General features: G+C 49.9%; 1 protein-coding gene across 1 annotated transcript in view; it reads right to left on the minus strand.

Moving 5' to 3' along the window:
• Positions 1-1590: 1590 nt before the first annotated feature.
• TM9SF4 (transmembrane 9 superfamily member 4) overlaps positions 1591-23296 on the minus strand; it is a 50509-nt gene continuing 28803 nt past the window's right edge. The window contains exons 6-18 of the mRNA XM_049869080.1: positions 21966-22089; positions 20592-20710; positions 20376-20487; positions 18791-18861; positions 16707-16839; positions 15732-15813; positions 15560-15635; positions 11942-12025; positions 9641-9816; positions 9056-9119; positions 7802-7921; positions 6882-6971; positions 1591-3780 (exon numbers count right to left, since the gene is read on the minus strand). Coding sequence (XP_049725037.1) covers positions 3631-3780; positions 6882-6971; positions 7802-7921; positions 9056-9119; positions 9641-9816; positions 11942-12025; positions 15560-15635; positions 15732-15813; positions 16707-16839; positions 18791-18861; positions 20376-20487; positions 20592-20710; positions 21966-22089 — 1401 coding nt within the window. The 3' untranslated portion in view covers positions 1591-3630. The remainder of the gene's footprint in view (positions 3781-6881; positions 6972-7801; positions 7922-9055; positions 9120-9640; positions 9817-11941; positions 12026-15559; positions 15636-15731; positions 15814-16706; positions 16840-18790; positions 18862-20375; positions 20488-20591; positions 20711-21965; positions 22090-23296) is intronic.

Raw genomic sequence — 23296 nt, forward strand, 5'->3', positions numbered from 1 at the left:
ATTGGCAACCAATGTCACAAAACGATGTGTATTATTTAATGAGAAACTAATTGGCTCTGCAAACCATCTAAAGCACAATAAAAAAAGAAAAAACCAAGGCACTAAGAAAAAAAAGTCAAATTTTGTAGTTTGTTTTATATCAATTATACCACAATAAAGCTGTTTATTTTTTTTTTTAAAGGCAGCTGTAGTATACTGGTTAGAAAGACAGGTTCTGGGTCTGGCTGCCTCAGACTCAGGGCTTTATACCCATTCGTTCCGGTTTAAACCCCTGCCGAGAATTTGGAATTCCATCCCAGATATACTGAGGCAGAATCTACAGTTTAACAAGATCCCCAGGTGATTCTCATGTATAATAAATCTTGAGACCCACTGCTCTACTAGTGGTTCTCAGAATTGGTCCCTAACCAGCAGCGTTAGCATCACCTGGAAACTTGTTAGAAACGCAAATTTTCAGCAGGGGTCCCAACCAAGGCACCTTGGTTTGAATACTACTCCACCACTCACCTGCTATGGGCCCCCCAGCAGTTACAACTACTTGATACCTCAGTTACCTCATCTGTAAAACGGGGCTAATAACAAAATCAGGATTAAATAGGCTAATATATGAAATGTTTGGAAATGCCTGCACAGTAGTCCATAAATAGTACCAGCACCATTTTCCACTGCAGATAAGGAAACCAAGGCTTGGAGTTGGAGGGGATAGGGTATAACAGGTAACTGTTAAGTTTTATTTGCTTTCCATCCCTTACCTTGGGAAACCATTCTTCCCTTATCTCCATTCTAAGTGAGATAAGGGAAGAATGGTGGGGCTGAAATTCACTTCACAGTATCCAGTACCCTCAGGGTATATGGTTCAGGCCTGGGCTGTAATCATACTCCATCTCCCTGGATATGTGATTGGTCTAAGATACACAAACATTAATACAACCTGGGTCAATCAGAGACCTCTTCTGGGATTTATCTGGCTTGAATAAATGTATATTAAATACATCAAAGCAGAGAGGGAGACATCTTTTTTCCTCTGGGCTTACCAAACTGAAGTCAGCGTAAAGTACTCTGACCCAAGCTCTCCCCACCTCTCCGATACGGAAGACAGTGGACAATGGGCCAGAGAGAAGCACAAGTGGAGAAAGGGACAGGCCTAAGGCTATCCTTTGAGCACCTGGATCCAAGCAGAGGTGAAGCCAGATCAACCCCTATCCTTCATGACTCAGGAGCTAATCAATTCTCTTTGGGGCTTCAGTAAGTTTGATCTGTTTCTGCTGCTTGCAATTGAAGGGGTACTTACATGATAGAGGTGAAATGACTTGGCAGTAAAATACACAAAACCAGGTCTTACTGCCACCAAAGCTCACATTCAATTGCTGCTTCCTGCTTGTGGGATCAGAAGGGCCAATGTTTGCAATACAGTATGGAGGGGCTGAGCAGCTGGGAGAGGCTGTGGGCGAGGGAACAGCAGCGGCCTGAGCCCTAGGAAGCCTGGCATGAGAGAATTTTGAGGGAAACCACTCAACCCAACCCATCTGGGGACATTGTCTCACCTCAGACCCCACAACCCTTACATGAAATTCAAGAGACATAACAGGATGACGACATATTTATTTACAACTGGACCAAAAAGGCATACAGGCATTTTTTTAATTAAAAATAATAATGATGATGATTTAAAAAGTCAGAAAACTTGGTGATGTCTGAACCCCTTATGAGGAGTCCATTTCCCCACTCTCCCCAGAAACAATCTCCTTCGGGGGGAAAAAAATCAAGATTTGAATGCACGTAAGACTCCAATATCCTTCTCTACTACTTGGGTTCCCTCTTCTCCAACCTGATTCTTGGTGGACGCCGCTTGGCACTGCGGAGTCGCCGTGAGGCAAGAGACTGAGAAGTTCACTGGTTTGACTGGTAGAGCTGGTGAGGGCTGCTGGGAGGGTCTGGGGGGAAGGGTGTTCCTAGCCTAACCAGCATCCTGAGCTCTGTCCTGTGGTGGGAGTCCCAAAGGGGCCAGCACAGGGTGAGGGCTGCTGGGAGAGTCTGGGGGGAAGGGTGTCCTAGCCTAACCAGCATCCTGAGCTCCGTCCTGTGGTGGGGGTCCCAAAGGGGCCGGCACAAGGGTGAGGGCTGCTGGGAGAGTCTGGGGGGAAGGGTGTCCTAGCCTAACCAGCATCCTGAGCTCTGTCCTGTGGTGGGAGTCCCAAAGGGGCTGGCACAGGGTGAGCGGCTGTTACTTCAACTCTAATCCCAGAGTGGGTTTGGTCTCTTACGACTTAAGACCAAATGATTTTGACGTGAACAGGGGCAGGCAGGGGGTCAGGAAGGGGGGGGGGCGGGTGGGAGAGGAGCTAGGGCAGCCACGTTAGCTCTCTCCTGCCAACGTGAGACTGGGTTCCTTGGCTATTCCTAGGATCTGGGGAAGGCATTATAGAACTTACCTTCCATCTTCCTTCTCACAGTTCTCTGGAAATCCCAAAGAGGAGGAGGCAAGAACTCAGACAGAGTAGAGGGGATGGGTCTGGCTAAAAGAGCTGTGTGTGGGCACTGAGGCCTGGGACCCCAGGGAGAGAATGCCTCTGCCCAGCCACTGAAAGGAGGGGACCTGAGATCACAGAGCCCCCTTGTTCTGTCTGGGAGTCGGGGAGAAGGGGACCCATCACCAGCACGCTTTGGAAAGAGCAGCAACCTCCTGCAGAAAGGGCTGGGGAGCAATCCTGATGGGGTGAGGACCCTGGCAGCCTTAGCCACCCCTTCCCAGACACAGATGTAGGTGCTTGGCCCTGGAAATACTTAGCCCCAGGCCCAGGGTTTCTTGGCACAATGCTATGGCCAGTTCACTTCAAGTCTCTTCCTCCTTGCTGGGTCGAGCAACCTCCTGCTGCTCTGAACTGCGGTGATTCCTGCTGTCCTAGGGCTCTTGGCCCCAAGTACATCCACATCCAGGGCATTTTCTTGTAGCAACCAAGCCTTGGGCTCGCTCCTGGTGACAAGTTGCCCCAAAGGGCTGACGGAAAGCCTGGCCTCAGGCAGCCCTGGAGGAGGCTGGGAAGGGGATGGGGGAGGAAACAGGGCTGGTGGAGCTGCATGGCACTGAGGACAAAGTCCAGGCTGCAGCTGTGCTTTGTCATGGCGTCAATGGTGAAGACGAGCAGAGAGAGGCTTGGAAGCGTCAATGAAGCCCCATAAGGCCCAGCTTCTCCTCTTCCAGGTAGTCAGGGGGTGGCCAATAGCCCCGAGGAACTGAGGTGGAGACAGTGACCAAAACCCAGTATCTCAGTGGATTTATCCATCCTGGATCCGTTTGTTAAAAAATTAAGGAAAAAAAGCCTCGAACCAAAAGTAAACCTGAACAAACAGGTTGGAGAGTTCCTGCTGGAAGGAACTTTCTTAGCACTGAAGAAAAAACAACCCACAAAAAACTCATCCCACACAGAACTGGAACAAGATGATGAAGAAAAATCAAGATTTATCTACAGGTCCTCCCACCCACCATACAGCCCCAGGATCCAGGAACACCGTGCCAGGAGTTACATTCCAAACGAGCAGGAGTTATTTTATTTTGCGTGCCTGCAGTTCCCCACGCAGGGTGGCTTTCCTGTCCAAGGACAGAGTGGGCCTGGCCATGGTCCACCCCTATCAGTCTATCTTCACGGCAGCGTAGATTTTGCGGACAAACATGTAGGCTGCGTAGAAGCCGATGGTGCCCGTGAGCAGCCAGAAGGACAGGACCATGAGAGCCGTGTAGCCAAAGTAGAGGAGAGAGGGGATGAACTCGACGATGTCCAGCTGGGGCACAGGTGGGACAAGAAGAACAGATGGGTGGATATTTAGTGCCAGGCGGCCATGAGAAACTGTTGGGCCCCAACCCTCACTGATCTAGTGGTTGAACTGAGGCCTGGCTTGGAACAAGGGCTTGCTCCAGGTACGCAGCGAGGCGCTGACGAGGTTCACAGCCATGGCTAACCTTCGTGTGTACCAGTATCACCCTGTATACTCATGACCACCTTGTACATTATTATTCCCATTTGACCGATGGGGAACAAAGGGGTTAAACAACACCCACAGCTACACAGCCAGGAAGTAGAAGGTGCTGGGATTTGAACCTGGGTATAGAGGGCCAGAAATCCAAGGCCCAATGCCACTGTCCCAGGCCATTTCTTGTGGCGGTAGGAGGAGTCTTCCTAGGGAAGACTGGGAGACAAGCTGGAATGCCATAGGCAGGAATGGCCATAGCTGTGCCACTTCCTGGGCCAATGGGCCATCTCTAGTCCCCTGAATAGCAGACTCCTGGATGGCTAGAGGAGCAGTCAGGGTTGGGGGTGTCCAAAGCTCCCAGCTTTAAGGACCAGCATGCCACCATCAGCCTGCCTTGGCCTACATTCCTCTCCTCCAGAGAACGCCTCAGTCACTTCCATTAAAATCTCACACCGATTTTTATCTCAGCACATTTTAGACTCCTTTATAACCAGGGCGGAGGTTAGAGTTCTGGGAAAGGATACCAGCATCTGTGTTATTGTAGTGTTTCCTGGGACATGGAGCTAATCTGGTGCTCTGGTACCATGACATGACAGTACACCAGGGCTTCAGCGGGGTTTGTTCTAGGGCTCATGGGTAGGCATGTGGTCACAAAATGACAGAAACCCAGCAAGAAAATGATAAAGGCCACTATTTGAAACTCTTTCCCTAAGAGTAAATAACCTTTAAACTGGGAGTAAAAGCCATATTTGCAGGCTCAACCTCCATCTCTCCTTTTAAACATTCTCGTGGCTGGACGGGGGCAAGAGCAAGGCGAAGGGCAGGGTGGTGGTAAAAAAGGAAAGGGACAAAGGCAAGAAGGCAGAGCTGGAAAGGGCTTAGACCTCACGCAGGCCGAGGCCCTCATTTTACAGAGAAGGTAACTGGGGCCAGAAGAAGGGGTTTTGAGAACAGAAAAGGCAGATTGGGGCAGAAAGGAGGAAGGACAGAAGGCTGTGACATGATCTCAGAGCCTCAGTGTAGGAGGCTATGGTAGCTGGGTTTTGTTTGCCCAAACTGTTCCCTGTCTTCCTTCTTCCAGGTATTTTGGGGAACCCACTCCCTACTCTGTGGTTCTGTTGCAACTGTCAACCCCAGCACAAGACTAAGCTAGTCAATCAGAATATTCCATCTGATTGGCCTTGGTGAACCACTGAGGGATGGGCCTGCAACACAAGCAGGGCCAATGAGATCTTCCCTGGGACTGATATATAATGGTGAAGGAAAGACTTTTTTTCCTTGATCTAGGCCTGCTAAGCTGGAAAGAGGCTACCTGCAGAATGAAGCTAAGCAAACATACAGAGCCGAGGTGGGACACAGTGCCCTGGTATCATTTGCAGTCCTGGATCTATCCATGCTTCTGGCCAGAATTCCAACTTCTTAAAACTTCCAGTTATATCAGCCAATACACTCCCTTTTGCTTACACCGGTTTGAACTGGGTTTTGGTCACCTGCCACTCAAAGAGTTCTGATTCCTATAAGCTGCATAGGAGGGATATCAGATTGGTTCCGGATGATCCTGGGCACATGGCTAAGGTCTGAAGATAGAAGTTACAGGGATGCAGATTTCATCACGGATCAAGGAAGGCCTTGATAACGGTAGGAGCTGTCCAGAGCAAGAATGAGTGTCAGGAGGAAATGTCCTCTCTGTCAGTGGATGTGCTAGATCAGGAGTTGGTAAACGTTTTCGTAAAGGGCCAAATTACAAATGTTTTAGATTTTGCGGGCCATACGGTCTCTGATGCAACTACTCAAGCCTGCTGCTGCAGTATAAAAGCAGCCATAGATGACATGTAAACGAATGAGCATGGCTATGTTCCAGTAAAACTTCATTTACAGAAGCAGGCCTGTTGGCCCAGACTGCAGTCTGCTGACCCCTGTGCTATATCATCGTTTGTTGGGACTGCTGGAGGGCAGGAACATGGTCATCTAGAAAGAAGAGTGAACACTGTACTAAACGATCCTTAAAGTTCTTTCCAGCCTGATATTTTTGGGAAGGGCATTCCAAGCTTCAATCAACCAACCCACAACTCCATTTTGGGAATAAACCCTGGTTGCAAGCAGGGGACTACTTTTGTCTGGGCTTTGGAGGCCCAAAGAGACAGGATTGTTTTCTGTATAACCTCAGAGGGAGGGGCCCACCAGTTACCCTACACTCCCCTCAATGGACCATCTGGTTTATGTGTCATTCATGAAATAATCAAAACTGTTCTGGGGATCGTTTGTATTCTTATTCACGCCACTCTTGGGGGAAAATGAGCTCTGTGAGTCTGCCCGGGTCAGGGAAGCCTGGCTCCCTTTCTCAGCCCACACTTCACCTCTGGCAGGCGGCAGCAAGGCCTCCTGGATGCCGGTGAAGCCCTTCCCGCCCTCTCCTTACTCTGCAGAACTTGAATGGCGAAGCCTTCAGAGACCGGAAGCCCGAGGTCCTAAATTTAGGTACTAAAGGCTATTTCAGCATTTTCCACTTTTAACTCCTCTCATTAACTTTCTTTATTCTTTCGTTTTTTTGTTCCTCTCTTCTAGCTTCTTGAAGTGAAAACTATTATCAGACTCTCTTATTTCCTAAAAAATGCATTCACTGTTAGGTGCCATGTTTCTTTACGTGCTGCTTTGGCTGCATCGCATAGGTTTTGCCATGCAGTCTGTTGTCATTTATCCTGAAGGCTTTTGTCTCCCAAACATAGAGAACTGGGTCCGAGAATACAGATTTTTTTTTTCCTAAAAAGACGCATGTTCTAGAGCAGCAGCAGTTCTAGCATGGCTTTGGTCCTCCCCTCTCTCTGTGGAAAAGATCCACATGCTTGGTTTCCCATCCCCCCAGCACCCTCCTGCCCCGAGAGGCAAAGGGGCTCCCTTAAGGAGGGCAGTACCTTGTTAACAAAATAAAAGATGGCATAGACCAGGACGTAGAACGCAGAGCCCCCAGAGACTAGGAAATTCCTCCACCACCAGCGGTAATCCTGAGAAGAAGCAGAAGAAGGGTCACCACTGGCTCCAAGAAAATCCTCTTCTGCCAAGTTTCACGGTTGCCTGAGGAGCTAGAGACTGGGTAGGAACAGTAATGTCTGGGGCGATGGAAATGTTTTCAATCTCTGCCATGATGGTAGTTACAAGATTGTTTCTAAAAATTCATAAGACTGTACATTACAAGGAGTGAACCTGTGTTTATAAATTATACCTCAATTTTAAAATAGTCAACAAAAAAGAAAGAGTAGTAACAACTACGAACATTTCCTGTGTAAATGCTTGCCATGTGCCAGGCACCTTTCTACACGCTATGGAGAATCAGCTCATTTAATCCCTGCGCCAGGCACCTCAGGCAGGTCCTATTACAATCCCTGACTTACTGGAGGGACAGAAGGCACAGGGAGGTTAAGCAACTTGCCTGGAGCACTAAGCGGAGGAGCCAGGACTCTAAGCCAGGCTCTTGTCCAGAGCCCTTGTTGACCCCTCTTGCCAAGAGCTAGTTCCCAGTGGGAGGACAGATCACCCAATCTGCATGAGCCTGTTGGAAAAACTACTACAGGAATGGACTCAACACTGATAAGCCTAATGTCCTCTCGTGACGTCACAGTGACAACTATGCTGCGAGGTAGGTATCCTCAACTCCAGTTCAAAGCTGAAGAAATGAAGGCTCCGAAAGGAGAAGTAACTTACTTATTCAAGATCTCAGAGCCAGGAAAAGGGCGGACCATACTGGAAACCCAGACTAACCTCTCTGCACAACTTCACTAACCTGTTCAAGGCCGGTTCCAGCCCCCCCCCCACCTCCTGGCCCCACTGCCCTCACCTCTGCACACAGCTGGAAGTACACCATGACGATGCTGATTTGGGAACAGGACACCACCAGGATGATGAAGACGAGAAACAGGAAGCCAAAGAGGTAATAGAACTGATTCTCCCAGATGGCCTGCAGACAGAGCAAAGCTGCCCTTCAGCAGGCCTGCCTCCACAGCTGCCTCTGCCCCGGCACACCCTGCCTGGTCTCAGGAATGCCATCTCTCAGGAGCTCGAGGACTGGCATACTGCCTCCCTCCAGAGAAGGAATGGAGACACCCGCACGACACCATCAGGGCCTGTGGCCTGGCATGTGGCTGGCTGCCCCTCCTCCCTAGAGCAGAGGGTGAGCCAGGCTGGTCTTGGGGAGGGGCTAGGCATAGCTGAGCTTGCTTTGGGTGGGTGCCAGCCTGAACTTGGCAGCTTGTCCGGCACTGCACTATGTGCCTTATACATTTCCACATGTGATCCTATGAAGCTTGGCCTTTTAGGGCTGAGGCTTAGAGAGGCTGGGCGACTGGCCCAGTATCGCACAAGCAGAATGAAGGAGCCCTCTCAGGGAGAATGCACAGGCCCCAGGGCAGCCTACCCATCCTTTGACCCTCTTCTGGGCAGGCTGAGAGGGTGAGGAAGACAGGACCACTCCAGAGCAGTGGATACTTGCCCAGTACCGACTTGGTGTGAGGGCCTATCTGCGCTGGGCACCAAGGTGGGTCAGCCAGGCCTGCGTGACTCTAAGGAGCCCTCCAGCCAACTCTTGCTTTGGCTACCAGGGTACTCCTGGGATAGGAGTAACCATCATCACCATCTCTGCACACCAAGCACTGTGCATTTCACAAACATGATCTCATTTCAGCCTCACAATGACCCTATGGATTAGGGATCACAACCCCCCATTTTCCAAAGAGTTTTGTGTAACTTAAGTAAAGACAAGTAGGGACTCAAAAACTGAAGCAGATGCAACAAAGATACTAATAATGGTGGTGATTGATTGCAACTTTATTGAAGCAGTTTGCATTTACTGGGCCCTTCCCACACATCAGATCCTGTACCCATAGCATATCTCACTTAACCTTCCAAGCCATTCTGAGAAGGGAGGACTGTCACTCCTATTTCAGGGTGAAGAATGGGGGCTCCGAGAGGTTAAATGGCCCATCTGAAACCTCACTGGCAGTAACCCCGCCTACTGGATGGAGACTAGGATGGAGTGGGTGAAGCCTGTGTGTGCAGCAGAGGGTAGAGAAGGGGCTCAGGCCACAGTACTCACACTGAAGATGAAGAAAAGCTCGATGAACATGGCGCCGAAGGGCAGGATTCCAGCCATGAGGATGCTGCAGCAGAAGGGGAGGGTTAACACTGCCAGGAGAGCCAGGCCATCTGCAAGCCCCAAGCTCCCTCCAAGCACCATGAATGACAGTGCTTACACAGGTACAGGGTCAGCCACCTCTTTTGGCATGCTTCTGTACCATTAAACCCCTTGAGAGGGAGGAAGGATGGGGATCATTCTCCCATTCTCCCCATTTTTTACAGATGGGGAAACTGAGGTGCAAAGAGGTGAGGTGATTTGCCTGAGGTCTAAGTAGTGGTTTAATCTGTCTTACCACCCCCTTTCATCCCTCCCCTTCCCTATCCTGGTTCCTAGGTTCACACCAAGTGTGGCTACAACCCTGTCCTCTTTAGCTTGGAGTGGAAGCTAAGCCTTCATGAAGTCTACTGGAACTGGCAGGAGCTGCAGGAACAGGGGTCACAGCACCCTCGGGGACAGATTACCCTCTTCCATGTCCCCCTAGGGAGATAGCTCAGGGCACTACTGGTCTTGCCCACCCTGGAAGCCCCCTGCCCAATAACTCACCCTACAAACCGGTTCATGTACCACCGCTGTTCGGGGATCTGCCGGGGAATCTGGTTGGTGCGCACAGGGTTGTCATATGGCTGCTTGCGGAAGCCGAAGTAGTAGCCCAAGTAGACTAGGGGCAGGGAGATCCCAAACCACATGCACAGCAGAGCCACCATGGTGGGAAAGGGCACCTGTGGATACAGTGCCCATGAGGCCCCCACAAGGCCCAGGGGAGGCTAAGGAGGGGTCCCATGCATAACAGGGCCACGTGAAGAAGGTCCTGCAGGCACAGTCCCCCACAGGGCTCCCATACTCAAGGCCAGGACCTCCTGGGGCTGGCTCCAGCCCTGGGGAACAAGTGGAGAACAGATGGGAGGGGGTCATTTGGGCTCCAAGTGAAGAAGGAACCATGGTATCCCAGAGGAGCCAGACATCCAGGATGGAAGTGGGGACAGAACAGGGAGAGAAAGGACTGAGAACATGAAAGGGTCAGGAAAGGAAATTAAATGTGGTACATTAAGAAAGAAAGAAAAAAAAAAAAACTACATAAATAATGTGTTCCCAATTTTGCTAAAATAAAACACAATATGTTAAGTGAAAAAAGCAGGTTCTAAAACAGGCACCTGCAGGCAGAGTGGGTGGCAGATGCCTGCCCCACCTCCACTGCAGCCCAGCTACTTGATGAAGACCCCATCGCCCTCACCCCAAAGGAGTTCAGAACCCTACTCGGTAAGTCCCAGGCAGCTGCTAGCAACGGACTGAGGCTGGCAGGGTTCCCTGTCATTCCCACAGTTATGTGTGAGGCTTTCCATAAAGAAGAACCCGACTGAGACTCTATTTTCCTGGCTAGCTCGCACCCCACACGGGTCACCACATTAACAGAGTGGTCTACGTGCTTGGGCCACCAGTTAAAGAACCTCCCACAGACGTTCCTCCCGTTTTCGTGACAACAGGGGTGCTCTATGCTGCACTGATTTTGAGGCCCATAACATCCTTGGGCAGTCTGGGTATGCTGGGGAAATCAGCTAAATGACTGGTGTCTGCAACACCTGCTGTGAAACTCCTGTAAGGGAGTGGTGGTAAAGGTGGTCGCTGAGATTAAGGGGGACTCGTTACATTTCTCCAGTTATGTGTGACCTAACACCAAAGCCCCAGGAACTAGTGCGTGGCAGCAATAAACTCCTTGTTCTATCAAAAAAAAAAAACCAAACAACAACAACAAAACCACTGTACACATAGAAGGGTTCCCTTTTTATAAAAACACCCCAATATTTACACGGCTACATGCTTGGAAAAGCCTATGCCAAAAAACAAACAGTATTTCCTCAGGTGGGGTGTGGGGAGATTAGAACCAAGCCCTCGTTTTCTTCTTTGTTTTCTTCTGTATGGTATTACGTGTGCACAAGAACTGTGCAAAAAGGAAGAAATGAATATACGTAAGATGTATAGGACAGTGCTTACTGCAAATCAAGCACCGTATAAATGCTCATTAGTTTATAATTTTAAAGTTATATAACTCCATTTTAAATGTATCTACAAAGGATGGAAAAAACGTACACTAATCTACATAGTATTTATCCATGGGTGGTTGAGGATGTGTTATTTTCTTCTTTAACTTCTCTGTACTTCTCCAAAATTCCTACAATGAGTGTGTAGTTCTTAAATGGGAGAAAAATACTGAGACAGAGAGAAGGAACACAGGTATAGAAAATGGAGGGAGTCAGAATGAAGAGCATGACTCCGGGCACCTGCAGGTAGAGGGGATGGCAAATGCCTGCCCCACCCCTACCGCAGCCCAGCTACTTGATGAAGAACCCATCTCCCCCACCCACAACTGAGCTCAGAAACCTACTCAGTTAAGTCCTGGGCACTGCTAGCAATGGACTGAGGCTGGCAGGGTCGCCGCTCTAAGGGACAGACAACCTCATCTTCCCCTTCCTCCCTCCTCGATCTGCAGGGGCTGGTGCTGGGGCATAAAGCCCTGTTTTGGGATAGTGACCTAATACACTCACACCAGGCCACTCTCCCTTGGTTGAGAACAAAGGGAAATTCCCCAGTTGACCCCTGGACTGCGGAAACTTCCCTTTAGAGAAGTGAGCTTTGGCCAGCTGTCTGGAAGAGCCCGCAGGAAGGCCAGGGCCAGGGCAGGGCAATGGATGGGCAGAGCTGGGGAAACCCCAGCTAGCGCTCAGCCCCAAGGCTGGGAACAGAGCTCTGAGGACTCAGAAAAGGGAAGGGGAACAGCAGGAAGTGACCTGGGGAAGTGGGGATGAGCACAGCTGACTCTCGCTTGCTGGGGGAGGGGAGGGCACTTACCGCTCCTGATGAGTGCTTTCCCCAGATGAAGCAATTTAACACGAAGCAGATGCCAAACACCACCCCAGGGTACAGTGTTGCTGTCTGGAAGTAAGAGGGGCCAGGATGAGGAGCTGCATCCAGGCAGCTTCCACCTGGCCCAGTAGGCTCCCAGACCAGAGGTTCTCAACCCCTCCTGCCTTTCAGGACTCAGCTCAGCATTGTTCCTTCCTGAAAGCCTTTCCTGACCCCTAGAGTGGACAGGCCTCTTGTTTTATGTCCTCTTAGATCCCTGAATTGCCCCTTTCTTGCTCTCGTCCCAGTTTGTAATTATGTATTGCTGTTATGTCTCCCTTACTGATGTACTCCCAGCACTTAGAACAGGGTAGCTGCTCAATAAATATTTGTTGAATAAGTGAACAAATGAATAAAACTTTACAAAACATGTATGTCTTGGCCCCAACCCAGACCACCTGGATTTGTGACAGTAGCATAACGGCAGATAAGCTCTAATTGAGTCTTTGAGGTGGCAGGCGCTGGGCTCTACATACACCATCTCACCTGCTCCTCACTACAGCTCTAGATGGGAAGGACTATCATCATTCCCTTGTATAGGTGAGTACACTGAGGCCCCGCACTGTTAACCACCTCTGTGCCCCCGACTTTATACAGCCAGCTAAGGGTAGAGCAGAGGTCCCAACACAGGCGGTCTGACTCCAGTGCCCAAGCTCTCAGCAAACTGCGGTGTATTCTATTTAGTCAGAATCTTTTGGGCTAAGCCCAGGCATGTGGAACCAAAGTTCCCAACCTACCATCGAAGCTCCTTCTTGCCATGCTGGGGCCTCCAGGGCCCAGGCTGCTGTGGCTGCCTGAGCATCCATGCGGGTCGCTGACCACACTGACTGAGACTCTACGACCTGGTGCTCAACCTCCACTGCCAGTATCACCTGTGGCCCGCTGTCCCCGGCACCTAACCACTGGTCACTCACTGTTCCTGTATATCCCCATCCCTGGGCCTTTACATAGGTGGAGCTACCAACACCTCAGAGCCTCCACTTCCATAATCCTTATGGAAGCAGACTGCCACATCTTTCTCCCATGGAACAGTGCTGTGCTGAGGACCTGACATGCACAGTCTCTTTCCATCCACGCAACACCCCTGAGAGGTAATTATCCCCAGTGGAGACATGGGGAAACTGAGGCTCAGAGGGCTGTTCAAGGTTACCAGATAAGAAGAGAGCCATGACTGTAAACTAAGCAATTTGAGAACCTGAGACCCATTGCTGGCTACTTCCCTCCAGCTGAAACCCTCATCTTTGAGGACCAGCTCAAAGGTCTTTTTTTTTTTTTTTTTTAATTTTTATTGTGCTTTAAGTGAAAGTTTACAAATCAAGTCTGACTCTCATACAAAAATTTATAAACACCTTGCTATATACTCCTAACTGCTCTCCCCCTAATGAGACAGCACACTCTTTCCCTCTGCTCTCTCTTTTCGTATCCATTTGGCCAGCTTCTGGCTCCCTCTACCCTCTCATCTCCCCTTCAGACAGGAGATGCCAACATAGTCTCGTATGTCTACTTGATCCAAAAAGCTCGTTCTTCACCAGTATCATTGTTTATCCCATAGTCCAGTCCAATCCCTGTCTGAAGAGTTAGCTTTGGGAATGGCTCTTGTCGTGGGCTAACAGAAGGTCGAGGGACCATGACCTCCCGGGTCCTTCTAGTCTCAGTCAGACCATTAAGTCTGGTTTCAAAGGTCATCTCCTCCCTTCTTTTGTACTCCTGCTTTACTCTGTTGTGTAGCAGGCAATTTCTCATCTCCTTCCTGGCTGAAATTTATGGAGTGGGCACAGTGTTAGATACTAAGAGAAAAAACAGGAAAAAAAGTTCCAAAGAGGAAGACAGATCTATAAAAGTAGAAACAACACAAGAGGTACTACTGGTAGGCATAAGGCTCTGCCCAGGCTCCACTGGAGCACCAAGGCGGACACTGAGGTCAGAAAAGGGAAGGAGGAGTAATGTTGGAGCTAAGACTTAAAGGATGAGGGGACGCCGACCAGATGGGACAAGTGAGGAGACGGGAGGTGGCCCAGGCAAAAGCTGGAGAAAGTGCGTGCCTGCACTGCTGTGGGCTACAGCAGACGCCCACTGGTGGAGGAAGGCAGGCCACCAGGGAAGGGTCAGAATCTTACAGGGCAACCAGGAAGGTCAAGGGTCCAGGTGAGATGCAAAGATGCCTGAACTTGGGTCTGAGCTCAGAGATGAAGAAAACCAGAAACCAAAACCACTGCTGTCGAGTGGATTCCGACTCATAGTGACCGTATAGGACAGAGTAGAACTGCCCCCATAGGGTTTCCAAGGCTGTAATCAGTACTGAAGTAGCCTGCCACATCTTTCTCCCACGTAACAGCAGGTGGGTTCGAACCACCAACCTTTTGGTTAGCAGCTGAGCTCTTAACCACTGTGCCACCAGGGCTCCTTGGAGATGAAGAGGTGGGAGGAAAGTCTGGAACATTTAGCAAGAAAACCCTCAACACTTGATGTCTGAGAAGAGGTGGGACACAGGGGAGTAGGAGGAGGAAAGGAAGCTATCAGGTTTCTGCTTGGGGGGCTAGGTGAATGACCCTACCACTGAATGCTAGCAGATGGTTTGGGGCCGAGACTGGGCTCATGATGAGAGCAGATCCTGGAGGGTATGTGACAGAAGACCTCAACTGAGAAGAGCCTCATCAGTGGAGGAAAGCAGTGTGTTTTACTCCTCTCTAGATCCCAGCTCATAGCACTCAGTGGCCTGAGAAAAATACCTGCTATATCAAGAACTCAGTAATTTCTCTTTGATTCGTCCAGAATAATCACCATCACGTTTCTTCTTCACTGAAAGCCTACTATGTGCCAGGGCTACTGCAGCCAGAGCTAGGGCAGCCTGACCTCTCCCTGGTCTTTTGACAGCTATGAAAATGGCTTCCAAACGTGGGGACTAGAGGGTTCTCTGAATCCAGCCACCTGAAGGCTTTCCTCTAAGGGCCTTACTTGCTCTAGGAGAAGGGGCTGAGGGTTCCCCAGGAGGTGATGTCTACTTCCCCGTTTTCCTCCAGCGTCTATGGTCTTTTTTCCTGTCAAGCTCTCTCCTGGCCACCAGGAGAACAGAGAGAAGGGCAGTTGTCCTCACTGAAGAGGACATGAGGCATTGAAGTCTGGGACCCAGGCTGATGGCAGTATGGGGCCTGGCCTCTTCTCTCTGTTGGGCAGGGTACTCTCCCAGCAGCCTTGCTGATCAGTTTTTGACCCTAAACTTTGACACCTGGGCTTGATGCCTACATTCTGTCATTCTAAATTCCCTATTTCTTCTCTTGCTTAAGCCATCAAACAATGTAGGCTAAAATCATCTAAATTCAAATCCTTTTATTTTATGGTTGGGACAACTAAGGGCCTAAGAGGTCCCTCTGCGAGCCTGTGGCTAAGAGCCTAGTATTCCTGACCCTCGGCATGTTGTTGCTCAGCTTCTGGCCCTGAAATCCCCCCAGGGCCTGCCTCCACTCCTCCACTTTAGCTGCTCTGATTCCTGGGCCTATGGCCTCTGCCCAGGAGGAAGCTTCTCGGCTCCCCACCAGATGCCAGGGGGAGGTTTAGGATACTTACACAGAAGGCTCCTTTCTTCCACCGGTGGCCTTTTAGAGTGCGGTAGAGACGACCAGCAGAAAATCCACCAAACACCCTGTGGGAAAACAGGAGGGATCCATAGCACAGGGACCTGTCAGCTGGAGGGAAGGAGGTCTGTGCCAGCCCCGAGAGCCCGCACACTCATACCTACCCCATGAACATGAAGAGGAAGCAGGCCGTGGTCATGAGTGCTCCCCGGCTGGAGGGTGACAGCATGCCAAGCATGGCCACAACTGTGGAGGGAGGGAAGAAGGGGAGAGAATGTCAGGGTGGCTGATCATCAGACCCCCAACTTCCATCCTATGCTAACTGACAGGGTTCTTTCTGACCCTGGCCTTCTCAATTGCATAGTCCCTTCTCCACTACAGGGTCTTCGCTGGGGTTTACAGGGTTGCAGCAGCTACTAGGCGTTCACTGTCCTTCCCTTACTTGCAGCTTCCAGCCTGCAGGGCACCTGTGACAAACCAGGCGCTAGGTTAAGAGCATTATGGATGCCAGTTCACTGAACCCACCTATCAGCCCTGCGAGGTAGAGGCTACCTTCCCCATTTTTCAGATGAGGAAACTGGGGCTCACAGAGGTTAAGTGGCTCGCCTGAGGTCACAAAACTTGGAGGCATGAGGCTGAGATAGAAATCTAGTAGACTGACTCCAGAGCTGCCTGTAACGAATATACAGTAGTTTTTTGTCTAGGAAAAAAGACCTGATTCCAGTCCCAACCCTGGCACTGACTAGCTACATGTGACTCTGGGCAAATCACATAACCACTGTTGCCATTCAGACTGCTCAGCTGCCCAAGGAGGCCAACCTTGCAGTACTGATGTGGCACAGCTTCAATGATAGGGCCGACGTGGTGGGCTCTGTGCACACAGCTGGGAAGCTGTAAGAAGGGTCACTGTGACCAGGGCCTGGGGCTGACAGGACCCATCCCTCTTGCTAGGCTGGATGCCTGTCTGGCTCAGGAATGCTGAGATGCCCACCCAGTGCCAAGCGCTTGGCCCCCTTCTCCAGGGAGGGAAGCCCAGCCTGCTCTTCCTGAGGCATGTGGCAGAGGCAGCCACACCTCAGAATCAGGCCCCATGGCCCTCTCGCGACAGCCCCACACCCGGCCCTGCTAGGCACACTCACAGATGACAATGAGTATCATACAGAAGAGCTGAATGCCTGAGCCCAGCAGGGAGCTGAGGATCATGGGGTACTGGGGCGGCCTGAAGACGTCGCCGTGCACCAGCTTCCACCCTGACTCTTCCATGGTGTCTTCCTGCAACAAAGGGCCAGAGTGCATGCAGTTCTTGGTTGAGGAGGCAGGTCCTGCAGGGACCACCCCCAAAGACCTATGTCACCTAACCTGGGCTGAGGGTCCCTCGGATGCCAACCAGCCCCTGTCTGAACAGTCAGAAAACACAGGTGTGTCACTTATAGGAGAAAGTGCTCCTCAGAAAAGTATCACTTGGAAAAGGAAGGGACAAACGTGATGGTGACAGCTGAGTAAAAGGAAAGTCTCCTCCCCAAATTCCACAAACCAAATGCATGGGAAGAAGTCATGTAAAACACACTAACACGTTCACCACAATAGTTTTTGGGTGGTAAGATTTAGAAGCAATTTATTATTATTTTTCCTGATTACAAAAGTAGTATGTGTTCTACTTGTACAATTAAAAAAAAAGTAAAAAATCTGTTTTTAGTATAAAAAACCCCGTTGCCATCGAGATGATTCTGACTCATAGTGACCCTCTAAAGGACAGTGCAGAACTGCCCCATTGAGTTTCCAAGGAGTGCCTGGTGCATTCGAACTGCTGACCTTTTGGGCAGCAGCCGTATCACTTAACCACTACCCACTAGGGTTTCTGTTTTTAGCATATGATACGAAATTCAAACGAACAAAAAGAAATAAGTGTTTGTTATGGAAAAACTTTTAAAAGTACAGAAGACATTAAAAAAAAAAAAAAAAGAATAACGATCTACACTCCCACCGGAAACCCTGGTGGTGTAGTGGTTAAGAGCTACGGCTGCTAACCAAAAGGTCGGCAGTTCGAATCCACCAGGCACTCCTTGGAAACTCTATGGGGCAGTTCTACTCTGCCCTATAGGGTCGCTGTAAGTTGGAATCGACTTGATGGCAACAGGTTTTGGTTTTATACTCCCATCACTTAATGACACCACGGTTTTTTCGGATAAATTTTCTATAGTCTTTTATGTACGTACACACATAAACGTACACAGGCAGTCCCCGGGTTACGAACCTCTGACCTACAGACGGCTGGTACTTGCCCTTTAATGTTACGTAACTTTGCAGTGACTTTGAAAAGACCGACTCAACCGCTACTCGAAATGAAGTCTTCATCACAATTACCTTCACTTGATGCAGGTGAAGCTTTTAAATCACTGAAAAGGCTTCGAGCCTTCTCTTGCACTAACGTAAGGCTAAACACCATATGTACCTGTTCTCACTTACCTACAAATTTGACTTAAACACACAGTTATGAGTAGATCTCATTTGGGACCCAGAGATTGTGTGTATACAATTTTGAACCCATAAAATGGGGACCATACTACATTTCCTCTTTGTCATTTTTGGCTGATATTTGGCTATGAGATTTCCTCATGTCAATAGTACTCTTTGAAAGTACTATTTTAATGTCTGCACAAGTTTTCATCGTACAGCTGTATCATAATTTAACCTCTCTACTGTTGTGGGAAAATTAGGCTATATCTAGTTTCTTTCAATTATAAATAAAGCTGTAATAAATATCTGTGGACCAAGTCTGAGGTGTGAGTTTTTGATCCTTTGGAAGAATTCTAGAAAAATTACACTGTCAAAGTAAGCTAATTATTTTGCAGTTCTTGACAGGTACTGCCAACCGCTTTTCGGAAAATAAATTACACTGCCATGGGTGGTACATGGAAACTCTGGTGGCTTAGTGGTTAAAAGCTATGGCTGCTAACCAAAAGGTCAACAGTTCGAATCCACCAGCTGTTCCTTGGAAACCCTGTGGACTAGTTCTACTCTACACTATAAGGTCGCTATGAGTTGGAATCGACTCGATGGCAGTGGGTTTTTTGTGGTTTGGGTGGTACATGAAGGGACTTGTCTCATGTTAACCTTGTCAACAATCAGTATTAAAAAGACGACTGTGCTCATTTGGGAGTCCCTCCTCACTGGGCCTGCCCTTGGCCTCCCAGCCCCTCCCTCCCCCGCCAAGACCTCGTACAATGTCATCCTCCTTGTTGTAGTTGGCGATGTCCTTCCGGAGGGTCCGGATGATGATCATGCTCAGGATGCCTGAGACAGACAGGGGCGGGGAGGAGTCGTCAGCACCGCCAGCTCTGTCTACTGTGCTCCACGCCCTCCTGTGGTTTGGCGATCTAGTGTGTGACAGCCAGCATGGCATGGCTTCCTTCCTCCAGCGGAAACTGGCGGTGCAGCCGTCTCAGGTCCTCTACTGAGCACAGCTCCACCACAGCTGCCAGGGAAGGGGTGCACGGAGGGCGCAACCAGGCAGGGGAATACAAGGACTGCTGGGATGGGTGGGAGAAGCCAAAGGACACTGATCGTATCCCAGGTAGAGCACTGTCCCACCTCCTCCATGGGTTGGTCCTGCTAACTTCTCCAGCCTCATCTTCTCCCAGGCTCACCTCCCACTCGTTTCTAATATTTCTTGCTTTTAGTTACAGTTCAGAGCATCATCTCTCTCTCCCTTCCTTTCTCCCCTCCTCTTTACCCTTGCTCTTACCTTTGTCCATAACAACCCTCCCTACCCTAACTCCTTCTCATGCTCCAAGACTCAAACTGGGCATCTTCACCTCTCCACACGCCTAAGCGGTTCTGAGGCCCCATTTGTGCTTCCATAGCACCCCGCGGTCAGGCAGAGTGTGGCGGGTAAGAGAATGGGCTGTAGGGCCTTGAGCTAAGATACTTAATGCTTTCAGGCTTAGCTCATGGGTCTTCAAGGATTAAGAGGTTCGTAAAGTGCTTAAGCTTAGCAGTTGGCCCTGCAGTAAATGCTTAATAAACAGCAGCTAACATTATCTCTGGTAGACAGTCCTGGCGATCTACTTCCGAAAAATCAGCCAACGAAAACCAGGTAGATCACGGAGGTCTGACCCCACTGTGCTGGGGCTGGTGTGAGCCGGGGGCCAACCTGACGGCAGCTAACAACAACACCGTCTTTACTTCCCAACTGAGAGTGAAGGGATTAGTTTCATTCCACCTCTGTCCACCAGCCTTCCCGTTGCTCACCACCCTCTCGCAAACTGGCTTCTGGTCAAGCTTGTCCCACGGCAGGGCTGTGGTCCTTGCTGGAACAGTCTTTCTCTGGGTCTCTGATTGGACGCTCCTCCTATCAGAGAGGCCTTCTCTAAAGTAGACTTCATCCTTCCCTTAACTGCTGCGCATTTGGCTGCCTCATTTATCTGCTTCATAGCACTTATCGCTAACTGGAACTCCACTCCGCATGTGCCTTTTTGCCTCCCTCCCACTACTAAGACATGGACTCCTTGGCGACAGGACCTGGGTTGGGCTTGCTGAACACCATACCCTAGCATCTGGCACAGAACGCGCAACGACAAAATCTCTGCTGAACGAACCTTATGAAGGAACACATAAAGAGATGTATTTGTCTTCCTCTAGTGAGCTCTCCAGAGTAGCCTGACTCTTGCTCATCTGTGTACCCCCGATGTCTGTTTTTGACCCACACCTGGCCCTGAGAACACCTTAGCAGTCCCCCATAAGTGACAGATTACCTCAGTCCCTCATCCCCTGGCTCTCCCCACCTGTTGACTCATGAGACCTCTCACCCGACAGGAAGAAGACCACCACAACGGAGTTAATGATGGAAAACCAGTGGATCTGCACGTCACTCATGGTTAGGTAAGTATCCCACCGGGAGGCCCATTTGATGTCACTTTCCTGGTGGGTGGGAAGAAGCACTGAGAGTCAGGGGTCCTGCTAGAGGACTCCTGGGCCAGACCAGAGCCCTCCTCCCCTGCCCTTGGACTCCGGACGTTTCTTACCTCCCAGTGTACAGAGTAGGTAAAGAACAGCTGATTCTCTTTGGTGGGGTCAATTTCTTGGGGTGAGGAGTTGGTTCCCTCGGGCAGGGTGCATGAACTCTTCTCATCTGTTTTGAGGTCTGTGAGAGACAAAGACTCGGTCTATTCCCGAGGGCTTGCACGCTGCTGTAATCCTGGCGCTCAGCACCCAAGTGGAGGTTGCTATGGCTGGCAACAATGGCTTTTAAATTGAGCTCCCCAGAGCCCTGACCTCCCAAAGGGCCTTAGGGGCTGCAAACAGGTGTGTTCATGGGCAAGAGGGGATCTGAGTCACTCGTTTAATCCATTGATCTTGATCTTCCCTTACTCAGTTCACACGTCCACTTAGTCAATCCTGTTCAACACACAAAACGACACTGACTTATTCTATCATACATTCATCATTCAATCACTCCTTCAAGCACTTTAGTACTACAGCTACTGGGATGCTTCTTTCAGGCATTAATTCATTTACTCATTTGTTCATCCCATTATCCATCTGTTCATTCAACCATCAAACATAATAAGCACCAACTATGCGCCAGGTACTGTGCTGGGTGCTGGCCACAGTCTCTAACCTCAAAGAGCTTGGGGGAGCAGACACTTTCAAATCATCATGTACATAACCGTAAACTGTGTATGAAACTCACTGAAGAAGAGAAACTATGGTGTTCTGAAAGTGCAGAATCTGTTTTACAGAAGACTTCTGTGTGAGATTTTATTTGAAAAATAGTTCTACAGATTTAAAAAAGAAAAAAGCTAGAACCGGCACCATGGACAAAAAGGCCAGGCCTGCTTGACAGCAGAGCACCCTGGGGTGAGGGAGGGCTGACAGGTGAGGTGATGCAGGACCAGGTCCTATGAGGCCAGGCTGTCAAATTCCCTCACAGCTGCAGACTCTGGGCAAATTTTAGTTTATGCCAACCATTCACACAGAGGGAGCAAAACAGAAAAAACCTGCCGCCCAGTCTCTTTGTATCCCTGCCCCTTGTTCTTCAGCCCAGGGTGAGCTGGCTGGTTCTTGTGAAGAGGCTCAGTCCAGCCTAAATTGCAGCTTGATCTCGGCCACGTCACTAACCTCCCTGAGCCTCCGGTTCCTCATCTCTAACACCCACATACCTCCAGGGGTTGCCAGGAAGAGGTAAGAAAGGTAAGGTGCCCAGGACACAAAAGATGTCAGCGCCCCATCCCCTTCTTGAATGGGAATGCAGTGGCCCTAGCTTGGCTGGGCCCACATGCCATTAACTGGACCCCATCAGCCTGGAGAGCATTTCAGGGGCCAAGAGCGAGAAGGCCCTCGGTGTGGAAGCCCAGCCCCATCCAGCCCTGCCCCTTTGGCCATACCTCCCCACTCACCCTCCAGCCTGATGCTCTGGGGAATCACCTCGAAGCGGACGACACGGTATGTGTGCTCTTGGTCCTCTTCCACATCCTCCCGGTGGTAGTAAAGGATGAACGAGAGGTGATTATGCAAGTAGATCTAGAACGGGGCAACACAGACAGTAGAAGAGCTAGCAGCCAAGGAACAACCAGGAAATCATCCAGGGGACCGCTCCAGGCACGGGCCTCCCCTCCCCAGCACGCTCAGCTGCGCCAACCTTCCCAAAACACTGCTTCCATCATCTTGCTCCCTGCGCTTACCAGATAAAAGCCAAATCCCTCAGCCTGGCTTCAGGGCCTTCTATCTATCATCTGACCTGAGTATATCTGCTGTCATCATTTTCTAAGCCACACGAATCCACCTGGTATCCCCAGCCCTTGCCTCCCCCACAAACAGTCCTGACTCTGCTTCTTGTTCACAGCACTCACCCCAACTGGAATGCCACCCTGACTTCACTCAGTTCAAGTCCACCTATTTTCAAGGCCCACCTCCTCTGTGGTGGCCTGAACGCACAGTGAGTTCCCTCTGAACTCCTCTGGGATTGACAATCGGCAAAGGCCGGTGGGACTTAAGATCCAGGCCTTACACTGTCAGCTCTCCTCCCAACTAGGATAGAAGCCCTTTAAGGACGGGGCTGTGCTTCAGAAGAAACGCTTCTGTCCTTTACTCCTTAAGTGATATCTACCAGTTTAGAAAACTAGAAAGATAAGCAAAGAGAATCACTGTTAGTCATTGCCGCTACTAGCATATTTCTCAGGGGCTGTGCTACAAGGAAGGAATCCTGGTGGTGCAGTGGTTAAGCACTCGGCTGCTAACCCAAAGGCTGGCAGTTTGAACCTACCAGCTGCTCCGTGGGAGAAAGGTGCAGCAGTTGGCTTCTGTAAAGATTTACAGCCCTGGAAACCCTATAGGGCAGTTTTATTCTGAGTCAGAATGGACTCTATGGCAATGGGTTTCAGTTTTGTGTTACAAAGTGCTGACATGGATTATCTGATTTTCTCTGCAAAACAATCCATTGGGGCAGATATGGTTATTAGTACATTTTAAAGATAAGGAAAGGGAGGCTCAGAAAGGTGAAGCCTCAGGCTTGACGTCACCCATGCAACTAGTAACCAGCGTAGGCAGGATCAAAATCAGGTCATGACTGCTACTTAGCCCTCTCTCCTGTACATGATGATTTTTGTTGTTGTTGCTGTTACTTTTAATCTTATACAAATGGAATCTGACCTTGTAGGGACACTGCCTTTCACCTCCTTGCAGCATTTATCACAGCCTGGCCCAAAGCACTCAGACCATGCCCGGGGTA

This window comes from Elephas maximus, chromosome 25 (assembly GCF_024166365.1).
Source record: "Elephas maximus indicus isolate mEleMax1 chromosome 25, mEleMax1 primary haplotype, whole genome shotgun sequence".
Lineage (NCBI taxonomy): Eukaryota > Metazoa > Chordata > Mammalia > Proboscidea > Elephantidae > Elephas > Elephas maximus.